Below are 19,962 nucleotides of genomic sequence, written 5' to 3'. Positions count from 1 at the left end.
TAGAATATAAAAAAATGTATAAAACAAATGAATATTCAGAAATAGTTTATTCTGGAGAAGGACTGTTGTGTACAGTCAAGCTCTGCGTGATCTGACTCCTGTTGTAATCTCTGATCACCAGTCCAGTGTGTCTGATCAGTGCTTTGGCTGCACAAATAACAGAGGAGATCAGTTCCACGGTCTGCATGGCAGCAGCCGCTCCACAGCTCGCTGGTTCCAACAAAAACCAGCCAAGCACATCTGCCGCTCACCGGCAAAGACAAAAAAACAAACTCAAAGTCAACTTTTTATCAGGAGCGGGTCACATTTTAAGCTCTAAACTTTAGCGTTTTTACAATAACACTGATTAACATTCGAGGCATCTCCAGCAGAAAGCATCATCAGGGTTAAAAAAGGAAATTCTAAACAGGAAATCAAAGCCACAACAATCAGTCGCTGCGACGTTTCTGTTTTTGTCTCAGGTTTTCAACAAGAGTGGAAGTACAGTCCTCTGCTCGTCCATGCGCCCCCCCTGAACCCTCAGGAGCAGCGAGAAGAAGTCCTCGTCGTCCATGGGGCCTGGAGCTCTGCTGCGCTGGTCCTCCAGCCTGCCCTGAGCCTGACGAGGAAACGCAGTCAGATGTTTCCGAGACTTTCAAACAGAACGCCTGAGCTCAGGTTTTGAGGCCGCTTACCTGTCGGGTCAGAATCATGTCGTACAGATCGTCTTTAGGAGCAGCGGCTGGGGCGGGGGCAACGACCGGGGCGGGTCTCTTCAAAGATAGCTGCCTCAAGCTGCCTCTGAAGCTCCGCGACTTTTGTTTTGACGGGAGGGAGCTCTGCAGCTGGGCTCGCTGGTCGTTTAGCCGGCGGGCTTGAGTGGTGGCGACCAGATCAAAAAACTCCTCCTTCTGCAGTGAGGTCATCGAGGAAAAAGTGACTGGGGAGAAGAAGCAGACAGCTGAGCCTTCATCACCCTCATCCCTTCAAAACGCACTCTGGAACGGTTCCTACCTCTGGGTGCTGGCCTGGAGGCGTTGGGCTCGGAGTGGCACCTCCTCCTCCCGATGCCCTTCTCCATGCTGAAGGAGCAGCGCTGGTCGTTGAGCCGCCTCCCCTCCTGAAGGGTGCAAAGCAGCTCGTACAGCGCCTCCGGGAACTCGGGGGTTAACCGGTGAGCCTGTGGGTGGGTGGCAGGGACAGAGTGGTTTCTGAGTGAGTGGCACAAACTCTTTGTTGGCATGCAAAAAGAAGTCACCCCCACCCCAGCACTCCCACGCAGCGACACAAAACACGCTGTTTTTGTTCGGTCGAGCCAGCACTTTCCAAACAAACTCTTCCTTCTCGCTTTGACCTTCTAACTGATTCACCGCAGAAGTAACGTGAGGGAGTCAGAACACCAACCTCTTTGAGGTCTTTTAGCTTCTCTTCCTCTTCAGGCTGTTGCTCAGTGGAGGTTAACCCCTTCTCCTTCTCCTCTCTCTGGTTTTCTTGAGGGTTGCCCTCTTTTTGCATCTGTCCCTCACTTCCAGCTCGGCTCAGATCTTCATTTTTGTTCACATATTCCTCTTTGTCCTCCCTCGACTGGCCCTCCTCGGTGGCTCTTTGCTGCGTCTCCAAACTTTGCCCTTTGACAGGCATGGCTCCGGCGTCTGAGTGTTCCTCTTTCTCTTTGTGAGCAGGCGCCTCGGCGCCGCTCGGTGAGGCTGCCGTGTCTCTGTCTGAGACAGCCACGCTTATGTCTTCGTCCTCGACAATGATGAGAGGCTCCAGCAGCTCCCGTTCGGTCATTTCGACTCCGTGCAGTCCTTGGGTGTGAAGAAGTGGTGCCTGAGAAGAAAACAAACTCAGGGCTCGCTCTGTTTTCCACCTCTTCGGAGTACAACATGACACAAAAGCTGTGTTTTTCTCCCGGAGGAAATGAGAAAAACCCGTCGAGCAGGTTTTGCCATGGTGAATGCAGATGTTTAGGCAGAGCCTCTAAATGTCACTGTTAGAGTATTTCTGTTCATAAAAAGTCCCGTTTTATTGCTCGGTGAGCATTTACATTTCATATTTTGCCAGAAATCCATGAGACTCTCTCATAAACAGAGATTTTTTTCTGTTTTTTTTCTCACTAAAGTCTGCTTTGACTGCCACATAATCAGGAAAACACGGTAATTTAGCTCTTACCTTTGTCTTTTACTCTTTATCCCCTCGTAACATCATCTCTCGAAGTCACCACAGACGGAAAGCAGCATTTCTGACTCGTCACTTGCCCTTTACCCTGACCAAAAAAAAAAACCAAAACCTGCTAAGAGGAGTTTCACATACCGACGTGACAAGCTCTTACCCCCTCTGTCTGCCTCGCTTCTCTATCACTTCTCTTCCTGTTCCTCTTGTTACAGCCCACCCCTGTAACCACACGTCTGAAGGCTGGAGCTGCCCTGAGCGGTGAAGAGCAGAAAGAAACTGCTCTGCCATTGGTGCGCTGTCAGACAAACCCTCCACAGAGCGGGGCTCAGATGTGGGCAGCTGTTACTTTAACTGCAGCACAGTCAGAGCAAACTGCAACATGCTGAAACAGGCGCAGGGCTCCTCTGACACCACTGTGGTTTTGGCACACATCCTGTTGATCTCAAACTGAAACGTGTAGACAGACAAGCGGGTGAATGTCAGTCTGTCCCTCTGCATAAACTGGCTGAACACTTTTTTGTTGTTTGTTTGTTTGTTTACCCCACTAGTTTAACTTTAAGGCAAATTCAGTCTGGACTGTCTGCTTTTAACTTCTAGTGTCTAGTCGCGCTGTTCACACACACACACACACACACACACGCTTGTGCTTGGTGGATGTGCAGCGCGCGCGCAGATGCTGTGCGGTTTCCTGAAGCAGCGGCGCGCGCGCGCGCGCCCTGTACCTTTCGCCGTCAGTCGCTAGGGGCCCCTGCTCTGCGCGATGCCTCGGATCGGCCTGCCCTCTGAGTGCGTGAGCGCAGTTGGGCAGCAGTCGTCGCTCCTGTGCGTCGCTCTGAGATGTTGCAGCAGCAGCCGCTGACGGGCAACGGGCCATCCAACGGCAGGGGACTGGGAGTGAGCGGCCACCCCGGGATGCATTCACTCAACTCGGTCCACCAGCACCGGTCGGACGGAGCGGAGCCGGGCCTCGATGGAACAGAAAACGGACATGAGACCCGGAGGGATATTGGCGACATTCTGCAGCAAATTATGACTATCACCGACCAAAGTTTGGACGAGGCACAAGCAAAGTTAGTGACGGCTTTGTCGTGTTTTTTTCCGACATTTTAATGCTCAAAACTATTTTTTGTTTTGACTCCTCTGCTCGGGGCAAAGTTTCCCAAACTTCACCCTATTGTTTAGATTTTACGCTAACAACCTAACAATCACAGAAAAACAAAGTTGTATATGTTATGTCTTTTTTTAACATCAAAATAAATATTTTCTGTCAATATACGTCTTTTCATTTTCATGTTGTTGTCTTTTGTACCCCTTTATTCCTCTTCAGCTGTGATTGTATTATTTCTACCTTTGTTAGCATGCTAAGCTAACTCAACCAAGGCTAACAAGCTAAAGCTACGTTCAGATTTCTATAACGTAAACGTCAACAACACGTCCCATGCATGTTAAGATTAAGAAACTTTTACCATATAGAAAATATTTTGAGAAATTATAATCGTACCTGGCGTACATTTCAGTTGTTATCAATGTCTTAGCTAAGCTAGCAAGGAGCTAACGGGGGGCTAAATTACCCTAGCTTAAGGCAGCAGGTCCGTCACCACAGTCCGTGTTTTTGTTTTGGTCAACTCACATGCTGTCACTTTGTTTGTGGGCTTTCTGCGAACTTAAACTGGATTTCTCCGTGTGCTGCAGGAAACACGCACTCAATTGTCACCGGATGAAGCCCGCACTGTTCAGCGTCTTGTGCGAGATCAAGGAAAAAACGGGTACGTGGACGCTGGTGGGAGACACGGATGTTCGTGTGGCCTGTGTTGCCCCTTGTTACCCGGCCATGAGAGCGCTTTATTACACGGCGTTGACATTGTGTCATCGCAAGTCAATGCACGGATTAACAAGATGAATGCCTACGCACGCGCACACACCAAGGGCTTTGGTTGTCAGTATCTTTAAATATAAGCTGTCAGATAGTAGCAGCTAACCAAATAAACATGTTAGCCTCCGAGTTAAAAAGGTGGGGACAGTTTATGCTTCTCATTTTGACTGTCACCTTTACCAGATTATATCATTATAAAATGATTAAAGAGACGATAACTAACGGATCTTTAATTAAAATTAAAGAACTTTACTAGCTACAACAGCTAATCTTTGCACCTGTTTTAATTTCTTATTCTTGTTCTTGATTGCCAAACAAAACAAAACAAAAACCACTTTATTTGCACTTGTTGGTGAACCACCAGGCTATAACTTTACTTTATAGCGCTTTAAAACTCCATAGCAGATGCTGCATGACTTTAAAACAGAGAATCTCACTGGAATAAACTAAAGGTATTGAACCTAAATGCATTTAGGGGGGAAACATAGCTACAGGTTAATGAGAACAGGTCAGGAAACAATAACAGGCTCAAAGGAGGTCTGATTGGGGTGGAAATCAAAATCTCTGAATTACTGTTGAAGTGAAAGCTTAAAGACCCACCAGGATCATCCTATTTTCCAAACGTTCCCAGGGGTCTTTTCATTTTGATTTTGTCGTTTTTAGCCAAAATGTGTTTTTTTTTTAAACTGTGCCGTTTTTTTAGGGCTTAGTTTCTGCAGAGCAGCAGTAGCTCTTTACATATTCACCTCTGAGTTAGGACTGGGACTATTGGTGCAAACCAACCCCCCTACCCCTTTCCTTTATCCAAAACTGAGAGTTCTCTGTTTACACTCTCTCCTGCTAGCTTACAGCCCCCCACACCCCCAACCTAACATTATGGTGAGCAGTATTGGAGCTATCCAGCCGTACAGTTTAGAGCCAGATGACAGGTCTTCTGCTCCTGATACACAGCAATTTAAATAAAATTACAATGCAATGCAATTTTAAGCTTAATTTTATGTATATAGGTCCTCCAAAAAAACATGAAAAGCATGTCAAAAACAGCAAAACCACCAATTTCCTTAGAGTGAGTCTTTGGCGGCAGTTTAGCTCAGGCGGTAGAGCAGGTCGTCCAACAACTGAAGGGTTGGCGGATCGATCCCTGCTCTCAAACTGTCAGCCCCCCAAGCAGGGCTAGTCTGCAGCTCCCCCCTCCCCCCAGGGGATGGGTCAAAATGCGAAGTCGAATTTCCCCATTGTGGGATAAATAAAGTATCAATTATTATTATAATTATTTAAAACCAAATCTTATTTCTTTTCTGTTTCTCTGCATGTAGAAGCTATGCTATGCTCAGCTTTTTTATTTTTTGTGAGAGTGTCTCCTTCTTGTTGAGAAAAAAGAATTTCTTTGTAGAATGAATAAAACCAGCAAACATTTCCCAGTGTAGAAAGAGGGAAGACGTTCTCCGTGTGGAGGTAAAGCTCTGAGCCGTTTCTTTGTTTCGTTGACAGGCCTGTCCATGAGGAACACGCAGGAGGAGGAGCCTCAGGATCCTCAGCTGGTGCGTTTGGACAACATGCTGCTGGCGGAGGGCGTCGCGGGGCCAGAGAAGGGCGGCGGGGCGGCCGCCGCCGTCTCTGCGGCCACCAGCTCAGGCGGGATGTCTCCCGATAGCTCGCTCGAGCACTCCGACTACAAAAGCAAGTTGAGCCAGATTCGCAGTATCTACCACACTGAGCTGGAGAAGTATGAGCAGGTACCGTGTCGCAACAGGAGCAGAGCTCTGATTTTGCCTGTACACGCTTGCCTGAACTAAAGCTGCCCTGCAGGAGCGTAATCCGCTGGCATGTTAGCTCAGGAGCACATTTCTTTCCCTGTTGTTGAACCTTAAGCTCTGAGATATGTTGTCAAACCTTAAAACACGCTTTACTGCACAACTAAACAAGCTGCATGTAAGTTGTTGGTTGGTTCCAGCTTGGTCCATGTCAGCACCCAACCAGCCTGTTCTTGTTCTGCAGCGGGGTTGGAAAGCTTCTCTCTAACAGAATATTTGACAGATTTGTTCACATAACTGAAACATCTAAACAAAACACAAGAACTGTTGAAACCACCACGTCTTTTAAGGCTTTAACACCGGACACTAAATGACAAACGCTCTTTGATCTCCCATGACTGTCCGTTCACGCATCGACCCGCTGATTCTGGTTCAGAGAAAAGCGTGAAAAGCTGATAATCAACCTGTTTTTTTCTGCGTCAGAATCAGTGGGGTTACACCGATCGCATAAAGACTTCACTCCTGCAAAGTGTTGCACAGCAGCGCAAGGCTGCTTCTCTCCACTTCAGAATCCACTGGAACTACGTTAGTTGTGTAAACGGTTGAGGAGTTGTGGTAGTTCAAAGACTGGAGCTGCAGCTCTGGGGTTAAAGGGTTCATTCATTTTCTTAAACAGGAGGAAGAAATCAAAACAATAAAAAACAAAGACAGAGTGAGATCTGATAGACTTAGCGGACAAACACAATTTCCTGGATCTGTTTGCATCAGTCCAGTGGATTCTCTACTTCCACTCATGAATCACAGAGGAGGTTAAAGAGGAGGACGCCGTTATGGCCTTAACTAAGGTGGTTTCAGGTGCACACGGCTCCAGTCGAACATATCTTTCCTTTTTCTTTTAAACGGTAGCAGTTCTGGATGAGTTCATCCAGACCCACGACTCGTCAGGAATCAAATCTGACATCATGAGTCTGATTTCAGTTGGCAGCAATGATTTAACCCCTTGTTTGTTTTCCACTGAAGTGATCAAACACTCAAACTGAAGCTTTAATGGCCTCTGATGGGAACGTCACAAATGTTTTCCTTCTATTGGGAAATCTGCAAACAGACACAACGTTTTGTTGTGTGTCTGATTCCTGTCTGCTCCTCTTCCTCCTTCGCGCAGGCGTGCACCGAGTTCACCACGCACGTGATGAACTTGCTGCGGGAGCAGTCACGCACGCGGCCCGTCACGCCGCGGGAGATTGAGCGCATGGTGGCCATCATCCACCGCAAGTTCAGCTCCATCCAAACGCAGCTGAAGCAGAGCACCTGTGAGGCCGTCATGATCCTCAGGTCCCGCTTCCTGGACGCCAGGTCAGCCGCGCTTCAGCGTTGGAGTTTGCACTTTTCCTGATATTTGTTTGGTTCTGTTCTTTTGGATTTTCATCTTATTTATATACGGAGAGAAAGTCCTCTTTGTTTACTTAGTTTACTTTTATTCTCATCAGACGCAAGCGACGCAATTTCAGCAAACAGGCCACAGAGGTCCTGAATGAGTACTTCTACTCCCACCTGTCCAACCCGTACCCCAGCGAAGAAGCCAAAGAGGAGCTCGCCAAACAGTGTGGAATCACCGTCTCCCAGGTGATCAACACAAAGATGCCCTGTCTTCAAAATATCAGAGCTTTATTTAGAACCTGCTGCCAAAAGAAGGGCCTGTAGTTAAACGAAGAATATTCTGTGCTCAAAAGAAAACACAAGAAAGACTTGATTCATTTCTTTCTCCAGGTCTCCAACTGGTTCGGCAACAAGAGGATCCGCTACAAAAAAAACATCGGCAAGTTCCAGGAAGAGGCCAACCTGTATGCCATGAAGACGGCCCTGGGGGCCCGGCAGGGCGAGGACTCTCCGCACACCCCCAACTCCACAGGTGGGGAGGGGGACCCCCGTTCTTATTCCCTCCGCCCTGCAGGCGGTGCTCGCTGTAGGAAACGGTGTTCTGCCTGCAGGGTTTGCTTAATGTGGACGCCACGTGTCTCTCTCCAGGGTCCGGCTCCTTCTCCCTATCCGGCTCGGCTGACATGTTCCTCGGGGTTCCAGGTGTGAATGGAGAGCAGTCTGCATACCAGATGGGAGGCCAGGTACGGACCCGCCGCTCAGGATCTGCGTCCGCGAGAGAAGCAAAAGCTCTGGGTTGTTATCCAGACTGTGGACTTTATAATCCCGGGAGAGCAGCTTTTATGTTAAGACTCTAATTCTAACTTTACCAGAAGCAACACTGTAAGCTCCTCCCACATCCCTTGTAAACGTAAACACTTAAAGGCGCACATCCACACATCACAGGAGACGTTCAGTGTCCAGACAACACATGCTGACGCCAGCGTAAACACAACTTTCATTTGAATCTAAACTCTAGACTCTAACCCCCGAGGTGCAGACCGCTACGGCGCTGTGGATGACTTAGTACCAGGACGCAGACAAAAAACGAAACAAACAAATACAGTAACTTTGATTATTTTCCAATATTTTGCTTTTCTAATTCTAAAGGATGTTTTATTTTGGAAAACTACCAGATTCGGTCGTCACTGTTGACGCTTTCGCCTTTTCACGTGTCTGAAATACTTTTACCGCCTTGTCAAAACGGCTTCTCTGACCGCTAAAAGAACAGCCTCAAACTGACAAAGTTACTAAAAAACAAAGACGTTTTTAAAGTTTCTTTGGGGAGAAAAGAACCAGCGAGGAAGTCTTCGCCTTCAAAAAAAAAATAAATCTGCCTTTTTTCAGACAAAACCAGGAGTTTTTCCCTGAAATATGGATTTATTGAACTGCGACAGTTTACACTGCGACTGTCTCTCTAATGTTACACCTGTACTGATAGTATATCTGGATTCATGTTTAATATTAAATTTAGAAAATCAGTTTTGTGACGGTTGTGTTATTTTTACGTTGCCTTATTTAGCCCTCACTCTGAAAGTCGGACGCAGCTAAAGTTTGTCAGCATCCACTTTGACGTTTAGGGGAAAACGTACATCACAGAGTCGAAGTATAAACCGGCTGCAAATATTTGACAGAAATGGAAGATTCAATAAAATCATGTAGCCATGAGGGCCATTGTGCCTGTCCCAAGCCTGGATACGTCCAGATGGTTGTGTCAGGAAGGAACCATGACCGCCGTCGATGCTTTCACCAACAGGGTGCCGGTGGAAACGGGACTACTGTTGGTGAAAGAGGGAGAGGAGGAAAATGTAAGAAGAAGAAAGTGTTGGACGACATGAAGGTAGCTGGTGTTAGAGGGGAGGACACAGAAGACAGGCTTAGATGGAGGAAGCTGATTTAACCTTTGACCCCTGAAGGGAAAAGAAAGAAAGAAAGAAAGAAAAACGTTTTACTCTATTCCCTCCCTCCTAAATAGTGAATTCTGCGCTGAAATGTGCACGAACGCAGTCATGTGATCCCGTTGGAGCGGCCGCCTAAAGATCAAGCCCCCTCCTCGTCTGAGCAGCTGGCGCTGCGCTCCGGCGCTCAGGCGATGATGTCATGAAGGCTTTACGTCTGACTCCTCCTCTCCTCCGCAGCACAACGGAAACTGGCCCGGTCGGAGCTCGCCCCCGCCCTCCCCACACAGCGACCGCTCGGACAACTCCGACTGATGGCCCCGCCCACCGGCACAGAACGACAGCGACGGAAAGATTGAGGAAGGGACAGAAGGAATGACACCACACGCCCCGCCGGGCTGCGGTTGTTGTTGTAAATCGTTTGTTTGGTTTTAAGTGTTGTTGGTTTTTTTGTTGTTTTTTTCCGCTCATTTCCGCTGCCTGAGCAAAGGCGTGCGCACGTGCATGCAGGTGTGGTTTTATTATGGGACTGTGCGTTTGATTTCCACTAATATGACATGTTACTGAGATGTTTTTGTGGTCAGGGGGGAAAGGGGCGGGGCTGCATTATCCATGTTTTAGCACACTATATCATTATTAATATTATTGGTTTTATTATTAGTGAATGGGTCGGAAAAGAGTTAGCGAATGAGAGGGCAATAGAGAAAATCCAAAGACTTTGTGTGTTTCTTCTGTGTGTTTTCCTTTGCTGTTTTTGTACGGCGGCGGCGGCGTGTCCCCGTCAGGCGAGTGCGGCGTGCTGGAGTCCACGGTGGGAGCGTTCTGAATGAGTGTCTCAACAGTGCTGTCCTATTCTGTACAGTGAAACACCTGTATTCTCTCTACCTCTTTTACAATAAACTCTGTTTTCACAGGCTGCTTTGCTTTCAGACGTCGACACACGTGAGAATCCAGATTTTCATGACCTCGATGCCCTTTTCAAAGGATTTCTCTCAACATTTTTGACCATTTATATCAAAAAGGAACACAAGAAGTTAGGGATATTGTTATTTCCAGAAGTATTTTTTTCTATTTGGTGTGAATTTTTAAGAAAATACGTAAAAGTTTCCTTTATTTTTACTCGGAATGAATGAGAAGAGGCAGAATTTTCTATCGTTTGATATTTATTACCCCAAATATGAAGACAATAATAAGGAAATACCCAAATAAGGAACATTGACCACATCAGTAGCAGGCATTTCCACCGTCTTGACAGTGACGCCTCCTGCTCCTCACTGTGCTCCTGATGGTCTGAGGCGCTCCACTCTCCCACAGTTCTGCCGGGTCACTATATGGGATGGGGGGGCGTAAACAATCATCCTGTTCCCGCTTCAGCTGATCCCAGACCTGCTCTGTGGGGGTCGGGTCAGGGATCTCCAGGGAAATTGCTCAGCCCTCCGTTTACTCGTCACACAAGGCTCCATAAATACATTAAAAAAAGCATAAACCAACATGTCATTTAAAAAGCATTTAAGAATTAACAAGAGAAATATAGAAAGCAGGAGAACAAAACATTAGGTGCACAAGGAAAATGCTAATAATTGAGATAAGTAAAGGATTTTGTGGTTTCCGTTTATTTGTTGAAGTTCTTTAAGTTTTGGCCGTTCTATCCATCTTTAGAACCCAGCGAATCTCTTTCAGGGTCACGGGGTCACTGGAGTCTATCCAAGCTACTGTTGAGTGAAGGCGGGGTTCACCCCGAACGGGTCGCCAGTCTGTTGCGGGGCCACACACTCACACACAAACACGCCTAAGAGGTCATTAGAGAAAGCAGTTAACCCATGAAAACCATTTTGGACTGTGGGAGGAGAAAATCCACGCGTGAACGAAGGACTCCACAACACAGAAAAGTCCCAGCAGGGATTTGAAGCTGATCAAGATGATGATAAAAGGTTTGGTCAAAGTGGGTTGTTTTTAAAATAAGGTTAGAGAACATTTTCTTAACTTCTGCTGCACAACAGCGTCTAGTTGCTCTTTAAGTTATATAAATGCATTCTGTTTATTTATATTTTTATATATATAAATATGTGTATATATATTTAAAACGGATGTACCAAAGTCAATGATAGAAAATGTGATTTTTATCTTGACTTGTTTGCATTTTTAAATCAAGTCAATCTGCTGTAGCAGGAGAATCTTATGACACTTTTATTTTGAAAGGATTTTGTGTGCCCCTATTGAAAGTAAAAGAAGTTCAAATTTTAAAGAAAAATTACCATTTCTATCATTTAGATATTGTAAATATTTCAAAGCTACACTTTATAAATGAATGAACGGACGGAATGGGTCTAAAGGACTTTCTGTATGTGCAGGGACAGCCATTGTGTCCTTCAGGACACTCTTGAGCTTGGTCAGCGTCCTCCGCTCCACCACAGCCTTCAGAGATTCCAGACAGATCTGGACTCCTTACAGACTGGAATAAATAAACTGAGCAGAAGAAAAATCTCTGCTTCTCTTGATGAACCCACCAAGTTGTTACCTTAAAAGCGCACACCAAAGACAAGGCGAAGAATGTTTGGAAACCACCAATCCAACTGGCAGCTGCACCGCCCCCTGGTGGCCCGCTTGACTTATTACAGTCAAGGAAGTCCTGGAATCAGAAGAAATGATGAGAATAGAAACAAGGTCGGTTTGTTGAGACAGAAACTGTTTCAAATCATCATCACAAACATTGAAAAGGTCTATAATTAAAGCAAATTAAAGTAAAAAATCATCGGCTAAAAAGCACAAATCAACTTTTTATTGAAAATATTAACGTTTTTTTAGAAGATATTTGGGTTAAACAAAAACGTCAGGAGTTTATAAAAAATATAGGACTTTGCTGACAATCAAACATTTCCTAAAAATTCAGAAGGAAAAAAATCCCAAAACAAAAAAATGTTTAGAAAAACCTTGAGACCATCATAAAAGGAAAGACATTTTTTTCATATTTTGAGTGTTTTGATGTATTGTTGGAATGGAAGACTGTTTTTAACCCTTGAGATGAGTGTTTTTCCCCACTGTGGACTTTACTTTTCCAGAGATGCGTGTTGCTCACATAAAAAGATCATTATCAAAACACAGATGAGGCTTTATTGGAATAATTTGTACAAGAGAAGTATTGAAGAAGCTTATATGAGCTTAGATTTAGCCATGGGTCGTTTTTCTTTCTGTCATATTCTCTTGCTGTCAGAACCGTTGATGTATGAAACAAAGTTCACTGAGAGAAGTAGCTTAGATTCAAATGAATGCGGGTGTAGGATGCAGGAACAGATGAGGAAATACTATTAATATATATAAATATACTAATATATAAATTGTGGCCCTTCTGCAGTTTTGAAATATACATTTCAGTTTAAAAAAAAGTTCTTTTCAAGATAAAAGCCTGAAGTTTCTCAGTTGTGTGGACTTCAGATTGTCATTCATGCTCCTCTGGGAGTCTTTAGGATGTTAATCCTTTGCATCTTCCTCACAGAGACTCCTTCAGGTCCAAAAGGTGGAATGACAAAAGCTGTCGCGTGCGCGTTGTCGCCTTCCCACGGTGCACCGCTAGATCAAAGGGCCATCAAAGGCGGCGCGAGCACGAGGCAGCGGAACAAATGGCACGCGTGGACAACTGTGACATGTGCGTTCACAGCCGGGGCGGAACTGCGCAGGGGCCAAAACAGACACCTGGGCACTCGTCGAAAACGCAACAACGCGCTCAAAACGTGGAAGACGGAGTAAGGACGCCAACTGCACGGCACGGTCCAGTGGGAAATGGAAAAGGGCGCGCAGAAGTTCATGCGCTCTCAGAGGCAAAACATTTGAGTTCAAGTTGCTTCATCTTGACAAGAAATAAACATTTTTAAAAGTTTTTGAAAACTGCGTCCGCCTGTATAAACGACTTGCAATCTATTTGGGATTTTCTAAACTTTGAAACGGATCAGAAGTTTCCTTTTTTTCTGACCGATTTGCGGGAAAACTGGAACGGGCGATCAGCTTTTTCATGACCAAAGCTGAAAATATTTAGTAAAGTATTAGATATACTCCATATTCAAGCCTCAGTTTCATTCCTAAATGTTATTTTTAGCATAGACTTTTACGCGCAGACTGTTTTACGCACGTCTCATCATTTTGATTCCATTTGTTTGTTTGGATTTAGAATGACACAATTTCCGCTTTGAATTATTTCTTTAGTATAAAATCAGATTTTCTTCTAAAGAAAGAGTGAACCCGAGGTGGAGTTTGGAAGGTGGAGGCTGGATCCCCTTTCTATCACCTGCAGCGGCAGAAGGAGGGGTGTGGGGGCGGGGAGAACGTAAAAGCCCCCCGCGGGCAGCAGAGACCAGCCAGTTGCAGACTGGGAGGAAACAGCTTGCACATCAGGATGAAGCTGTTGCAAGATCAGGATGAATCGACGAGCAACAGAAAGGTAACTCCACTGCCTGCGCAGGTTCCGTAAGTGGTTTTGGGAAACAATAACCCTGCTCATGCGGAAAGGATCGTTGCTGATCCAGGAAGTTTGTTTTTTGGCTTAAATCATCGTGTTTTAGAGAAGCTGTAAAGTTTGATTTGTGCTTCCTTAAATCTGGGCCGTGCATATTCTTTCATCCTGCTTTTAGTTACTAAAATCTCAGGTGGAGAAGCGTCGCAGGGAGAGGATGAATCGCAGCCTGGAGAGACTGAGGACTATGCTTCTGCCGGAGCCTCACCAGGTCGGTTCAGATCCACTTTGGGTGCTTTTCTGTCCTCGTGCTGATGATCCGTTGATTCACGCTGCTGCTGCTGTCGCGCAGGTCACTCCTAAACACAGAGTTGAAAAGGCTGAGATCCTGGAACACACAGTCATCTTCCTCCAGAAAACCACCAAAGAACAGACGAGAAGTGGCCAGAAGCAGTCCTTCCGGGATGGGTTCTCCACCTGCCTGCGGAGGGCCTCCCGGTTCCTGGGCCCTCAGGGAAAGGGCCTCTGGCTGGGACCTGCGCTGGATGCTACCTTCTCCACCCGCCTTGCTCGTTCCGATTTTGATTCTTCCGGCCTCCAAACCAGATCCTTCAGCTCCCTGCAGCACACGAGGTCCCTCCTTCAGAAGCTGCGGCAGAAGTCCAAGGACAGGTTGCGCGCGCAGGTCTTCGGCGCGCCGCCCGTCCAGCAAAGCCAAGCCAGAGCTGCGCAGCCTCACAGACACGAGAGAGCAGCGAGCAAAGACGGCTCGGCCCAGTCCGGCCCTCTCAGCCAGACTCTGTGGAGGCCCTGGCCCTGACCCGGTCACCAACCAGCCGAACTCAGCAGCGTCGTGACGGAACATTCACGGGAAAAACCCCACCCAAGGCCTGTAAATACCGTTCAAACCTCTGTCCTGTAGCACGTCTCTAACTTTTGAACAAGATCAATCAGTGAGGCAGCCAGCGGGCACGCGCGGACTCGAGCAGGTGAGTATTCTGGAGCAGCATCCTCCGCGGGGCGCGCGCCATCATCTCCAAATGACTCACAGGCGTCACGCAGCAGCGGGGAGAAATCAGCGCGCGCGACTGACACCTGTGGCTCTGCGTAAAAATCCACCGAATATATTCTTGTCTGTTTTGCACACTAATTTATTCTGGTTGTCTCCCTATGGTGAGCAGTATTCTTCTTTTATAATAATAAAGCAGTACTCTTCTCTTTTCTATATTAATGAAGCCGTACTTTTTCTTTTTTTTTTACATTTAAAAACAATAAAAATATGTTTATATGAAAACGCGTTTGGTGATTTTCCAGATCCTTTTTTCCTGCGGGCGCATCTCAGGATCTTCTGCAGTTCAAACTCACGGACACACACACCCACCCGTTATTTATTCAAAGGAAAAGCCCAAATAAAGTCTTGGATTTTCTTTGTAGCAGTTATTCCATCGGCACGGATTCAAATAATGAAAACTCGCCAAATAAACGTAGAAGAAAAACCATCATGGCTCTTGTCTTCTTCTTTCCTCCCTAAATAGATGTGCATCCTCACATTTATTCACAGATCAGCAAAAGCCACCCGACACCTTCATTTGTCTTTTTTATTGTCAAATGTTTCACTTTTTGCTGTATTCATAAAAAAAACAGGCAAATATCGTCATAATTCTATTTATAAATGGAAGGATGGACGGATGGATGGATGGATAGATAGATAGATAGGTAGGTAGGTAGGTAGGTAGGTAGGTAGGTAGGTAGGTAGGTAGGTAGGTAGGTAGGTAGGTAGGTAGGTAGGTAGGTAGGTAGGTAGGTAGGTAGGTAGGTAGGTAGATAGATAGATAGATAGATAGATAGATAGATAGATAGATAGATAGATAGATAGATAGATAGATAGATAGATAGATAGATAGATAGATAGTGGATTAAAAGGATAAAATAATATTTAATACTTGATAAAAATTAGTTAGGATTTAGAAATATAATAAGAAATAGGAGTTAAAAGATAAAACGTCGCTAAAATATGTACATCTAAAAATATGTAAGTAATGATTTATTAAACAGGAAATGTTTATACATTTTTTATTACTCGGGCATTTGCTGATGCTATAAATCAAGTATTCATTTTTTTTCAAGGGGAAAAGGAACATTTTCAAATAGAAAGGAACTTAAACTGTTGTGGAAAAAACATAAACAGTTAAGAGGAAAACATGCTTTTAGCCTTCAGATTACAATAAAAGTAAATGTCTCTTTTTTCTCTTTTGATTAAAGCAAATGTTTAATTTCCATTTGCCAGTTATAAACATTCACTTTTCTTTTGCTTCTACTGACATTTGTTTAAAGATGTTGGATTTCTTAACCTATAGGTAAAAATCTAACTTAATCCCCAATAGTTCTTTTTTAAACAGACATGCTGGAGCATCCGCCTGTTGTCATGGTGATGACGTTTTGTTTGTGTGTTCCCGCCTTTGAAGCCTTTCAAAATTACCTCACAGATCTCTGTCAAACTTTTCCTTTAACAGCCACCGTATAGTCTTCAAACATAAAAAGGTTCATTTTCATGCTGTACAGACGAGAACTTTATATTTTAAGATGTTTGGTTGTCAGTCTATGGAATAAACTTGAACAAACATTTAAAAAAAAAAATCGGCTGCACTTAGTCTGAATTTTTTATAACTTTTTGGGTTTGTTTCATTTCCGGCTGTGGCTGTTCCACTGCAGACCTTCAGTCTGTTCTCGTGGGAAAACCCGTCTGTTTATGCTTTTATGACCCGCTTGGATTCGATCATCATTAAAGGTCAATCCGCCTTTCCCTGCGCGTGCACAACGACTGCGCTGTAAACTTCATGCTGACTTTGCATTTTTAAGAGGCTGAAGACGCACCCCAGCAGGAGCATCACTTCCTATTCCAGCAAAACATCAGCCATGTGCGCGTATACACCAAGTAAACTGATCTCTGGAATTGTCAGATTCAGCAAACCGGACAATCGGATTTCCTTATCTGACAGTAGAAGTTTTATTATAGATTTGTTCAAAACTGGATAATTTCCTTATGGTACATCAATTTATCTCAATAATATCATTTGTTTTAATTAAAAAAGTCCCAAGCATACTGGTGTTTCTCTTATGTTTGACAACTTTTCTATTTGTCTGGAATAACAGCTATAGGGAAACAGGCTGTAGAACTTGCAGGATTAAAATTCTGTTTTTCTTCGGGGGGGGGGGGGGGGGGGGGTGCGCAAAAGAAAGCAGAAACACAGATAGAAATGCAGCGAATCTCCAACTGGGGCCAGATGAGGGAGAAAACTGCAGAAAATCAAAGACATAAATGAATCGCCAACAGATCTGATTATTGCAATAATCTGACTGGTGTTGTTGATTTCAAGAATGTTTATACATCAATAATATATTGAATGATGTGAGCCAAATCAACTCATTCAAATAATCTTTACAGTTCACAATATACATTTCCAAACGATGAAAAACGTGTTTTTGTTTGTTTGCTTCGTTTTTTTTTTTTTTTTCTTTTTATTCTGACAATAATCTGTAAAGGTTTAGTGTCTATTGTTGAGCCTGAGACTTTTTCCGTGGGAAAAGGGGCGCACACTTTCTGGGGCAAGTATGACTTTTCACAGGTAATAAAGCCACGCCCACGTCCGCATCCCAGCGAGGAGAAAGCGCCCGAAGACACGCTCCCACAGTCACACGTGTGTTTCAGTGGCAGACGGGAAAAGTTTCGTGCCAGAACATTTGCCTCGCGCATAAAATTAAGGACAAAGCGTCACAAAAAGAAATTAAAGTATTTTTCTGTTGGAACACATTTGTCTTCGTTGAGTTTATCTTTCAAATAGAGAGTTAAAAAATAAACGGTTTCTCTTCTACACTCGAAATGAACAGTTAACGTAAAACAAGGCGAATGTTTTATTTTATGTTTTGAACTTCTAGTGTTTGGTCGTCTCAGGGAGGTGAAATACAATCAGTGGAATTCCGCGCGTAAATATATTTTAACTGCGAATCAATCCATGCGCACAGATCTTGTTGGCCCAGTTGAGTAACATCCTTTAATAAGAACACATTACAAGGAAGATTCTTTACGATAACCGTTCCAAACTCTGCCGAGAGCGTATTTTAAAAATCTGTGCGCACGGATTTGGTCATCTATGGGCACGGAATTCCTCCAACCTTTATTTATTTTTTGCTCCCTAGCACTTGTCGCGCAGGCCCCTGTGGGAAAGCAGATCTTTTTATGACCTGTCAGGATGGATAACTGAGCGTTTGTCACGGAGGAGAGCTCCGTCATGTTCCCACGGACACGTCCTCGCCATTTGGTTCACGTTTTCGTCGGCTCTCTGCGCTTTTACGCGCAGCTTTCCCTGGATTCTTCTAAAGGCGGAGAAGAAAAAAAGATGCCGTTTGTTGAGTTTCACGCGGTCTTGGCGAGTCTTTATGCAAATCTGCGTCGCACGAGTTTCCGACACCTTCTGGGCGCGTGCTGCTCTCAGGTGCGAACATCAGCACGCGCCCACACGAGGTGGCGGATCTTTATTGTTGTGCTAAGAGACAGCTTTGCTTTTAAGTCAGAAGTTTGCATTTTCTCACAAGACTGTAGACGTTTATAACAAGACCTTTTCCGTATGAACCACCACATCTCGACAGGTTTTCTCTCTTACGTTAAACTCCATCCAAAGGAATTTAACTCAAAGTGAAGAGAAGAATTTGTCCGTCAAAACGCCCTTTTGTGTTGTGGCTCAACGAATCATCTGGATCTCAATGGTCTGCGCGCGCGCGCATGGAGATGTGTTTCCATTAAGGGGAGGCCCCTTCCCACAAGTGTTAAATGCGTTAACTTAACAGCTTTAGAAATTAAATTTAGCTTCAGTTCCTACTAGCAGACTTGAATCCACATCAAGGTACAAAAAAATCAGTTTGATTTTAATTTAAAATAAAGGTAATCATCGTGAGGACATTTGACCTGGTTTGTCTGAACCTTTTTACAACAAGTCATAAAAGAAAGACAAGCTTAATATTTGGGATTTTTTCAGAAAACAAACTGACAAATTGTTCTTCAAAATGCAGCACAAACACCTAAATAAAACCTTTAATCAAACAAAATAAATGATTAAAAAAACACAAAGTGACATAATGACATAAAAACCAAATGAAAGATGGATAGGTTAAAGGTCAAACTCCTTAGGTTTGTGTTTGAAATCAGGACTGATTTATTGAGTAAGTAAGTCAATTCTACTCTCACATCTTTAGTTTGACATTTTTCCAGAAGTCTCGTTTAATCAGATTTAATCATTGAAATCTAGTTTTGAATGTTCTTCCACGGAACAGGTTCTCCTAACCGTGCTGCCTCTATAAGAGAAAACAGGTTGATGAGTGACTGACTGAGAGCTCAAAGGTCCCACCTACCCCAGATGAAAGGCTTGTCACGCTCTAAGACAGTCCAGAACCTCTCCAAAGGCGTCCACATAACTCCTGAGCCAGTCCACCAGCAAAATGTTGGAATTTTCCTTGATTCCTCCTGGATTTGTCGATTGGAAAATGAAACCCAAAGTGAGATTGACAAAAGGTTCATTGAGAAGCAATAGAATATTACAATTCTCGGCAGATATCTGAAGACTATGAGATCAAAGCAAAGTCCGAGTCGAATCTAAAAGCTGTTGAATCTGTAGTTTTTTTTCCCTTTATGCAGTGTTGGGGTTACGAACTGTTATGAAGAGTGGCTTGAGGCGTTGTTCCGTTTTTTGAGTTACTAAAATCATAATTTGTAAGCAGAGGTGAACAGAGGAGCAAATGGAGAAGTTTCCAGAGCAGTTCAGTTTAATTAGCTCGTGTGTGCGTCCATGAGAGCGGTGAGCCCATTTTTTGTGTTTATATTAGGGTAAAATATGTTGTTTATTGGTGTGGACATTTTCTGCTAACTTAACAAAGCTAGTTTTGGTTAGAAGTTTATTGGATTTATTTACAATTATCATAAGTTTTCTTGGTATAATATTTTAAGTATTGATTCTATCGAGGTTTGTGGAATGTTTGTATTGTGCAGATATAACAGGCTAAGTTGTTATTATTAAGACTTATTATTATTGAATTTGGTTTATTATAATTGTATTGTTTGTTTTCTTCATTCTGTGTTTAGAACCACACACACACAAACCCAAACCAGGAATATACATTTGCTGGACTTTAAAGCCAAACCCAGATTAAAGAAGGAACAGAAAAAGGTTATCCTCTGGTTTGTCATTGCTTGGGAGAATACACACACTTGACCAGTGTGCTCTCTGCGATCATCCACATCCGAAACCCTTAGTAAAGACTGAAGTCTTCAATACACGAACCTATAACCACCTTTTCTTCCGGGGTTTTGAGTCACTCTATGCCAGTCTTCAAAAGATCTAGTGATCTAGTAGCTACAAAACAGGCCTCAAG

At 44.2% G+C, this 19,962-nt stretch overlaps 3 protein-coding genes and 1 long non-coding RNA gene across 6 annotated transcripts; 2 read left to right on the top strand and 2 right to left on the bottom strand.

Annotated features, from left to right (window-relative positions):
* Positions 1 to 28: 28 nt before the first annotated feature.
* On the bottom strand, positions 29 to 3,017 carry gpsm3 (G protein signaling modulator 3). Of its 2 annotated transcripts, none has more exons than XM_004078373.5 (6): positions 2,877 to 3,017; positions 2,152 to 2,245; positions 1,384 to 1,809; positions 994 to 1,159; positions 675 to 919; positions 29 to 598 (listed from the first exon to the last, which is right to left on the bottom strand). In XM_004078373.5, exons 3-6 carry the CDS (start codon positions 1,768 to 1,770, stop codon positions 458 to 460), a joined length of 939 nt encoding a protein of 312 aa, XP_004078421.1. In that variant the 5' UTR covers positions 1,771 to 1,809; positions 2,152 to 2,245; positions 2,877 to 3,017; the 3' UTR covers positions 29 to 457. The 2 variants fall into 2 exon arrangements, with proteins under 2 accessions (XP_004078421.1, XP_078788737.1); XM_078932611.1 differs by having other exon boundaries at positions 2,152 to 2,601; positions 2,877 to 3,015.
* On the top strand, positions 2,992 to 10,011 carry pbx2 (pre-B-cell leukemia homeobox 2). Its single transcript, XM_004078372.4, has 8 exons — positions 2,992 to 3,224; positions 3,847 to 3,920; positions 5,519 to 5,763; positions 6,944 to 7,134; positions 7,269 to 7,404; positions 7,549 to 7,690; positions 7,807 to 7,901; positions 9,336 to 10,011. The coding sequence occupies exons 1-8, from the start codon at positions 2,992 to 2,994 to the stop codon at positions 9,408 to 9,410; spliced, it is 1,191 nt and encodes a 396-aa protein (XP_004078420.1). The 3' UTR covers positions 9,411 to 10,011.
* Positions 10,012 to 10,440: 429 nt separating this feature from the next.
* Positions 10,441 to 14,160, bottom strand: LOC144984385 (uncharacterized). 2 transcript variants are annotated; one of them, XR_013648018.1, is made up of 4 exons: positions 14,021 to 14,160; positions 13,808 to 13,898; positions 11,614 to 11,724; positions 10,441 to 10,552 (listed from the first exon to the last, which is right to left on the bottom strand). It is a non-coding gene; the product is annotated as an uncharacterized LOC144984385 (long non-coding RNA). The 2 variants fall into 2 exon arrangements; XR_013648017.1 differs by lacking the exon at positions 10,441 to 10,552 and having other exon boundaries at positions 11,602 to 11,724.
* Positions 13,483 to 14,359, top strand: her7 (hairy and enhancer of split related-7). Its single transcript, NM_001104810.1, has 3 exons — positions 13,483 to 13,527; positions 13,718 to 13,810; positions 13,892 to 14,359. The coding sequence occupies exons 1-3, from the start codon at positions 13,483 to 13,485 to the stop codon at positions 14,357 to 14,359; spliced, it is 606 nt and encodes a 201-aa protein (NP_001098280.1).
* The last annotated feature ends 5,603 nt before the right edge of the window (positions 14,360 to 19,962 follow it).

Source organism: Oryzias latipes, chromosome 16 (genome assembly GCF_053564925.1).
Source record: "Oryzias latipes strain Hd-rR chromosome 16, Olatipes_Hd-rR_3.1".
Lineage (NCBI taxonomy): Eukaryota > Metazoa > Chordata > Actinopteri > Beloniformes > Adrianichthyidae > Oryzias > Oryzias latipes.
The sequence above is the reverse complement of the archived record's forward strand: the minus strand, read 5'-3'. Positions and strand labels throughout refer to the sequence as shown.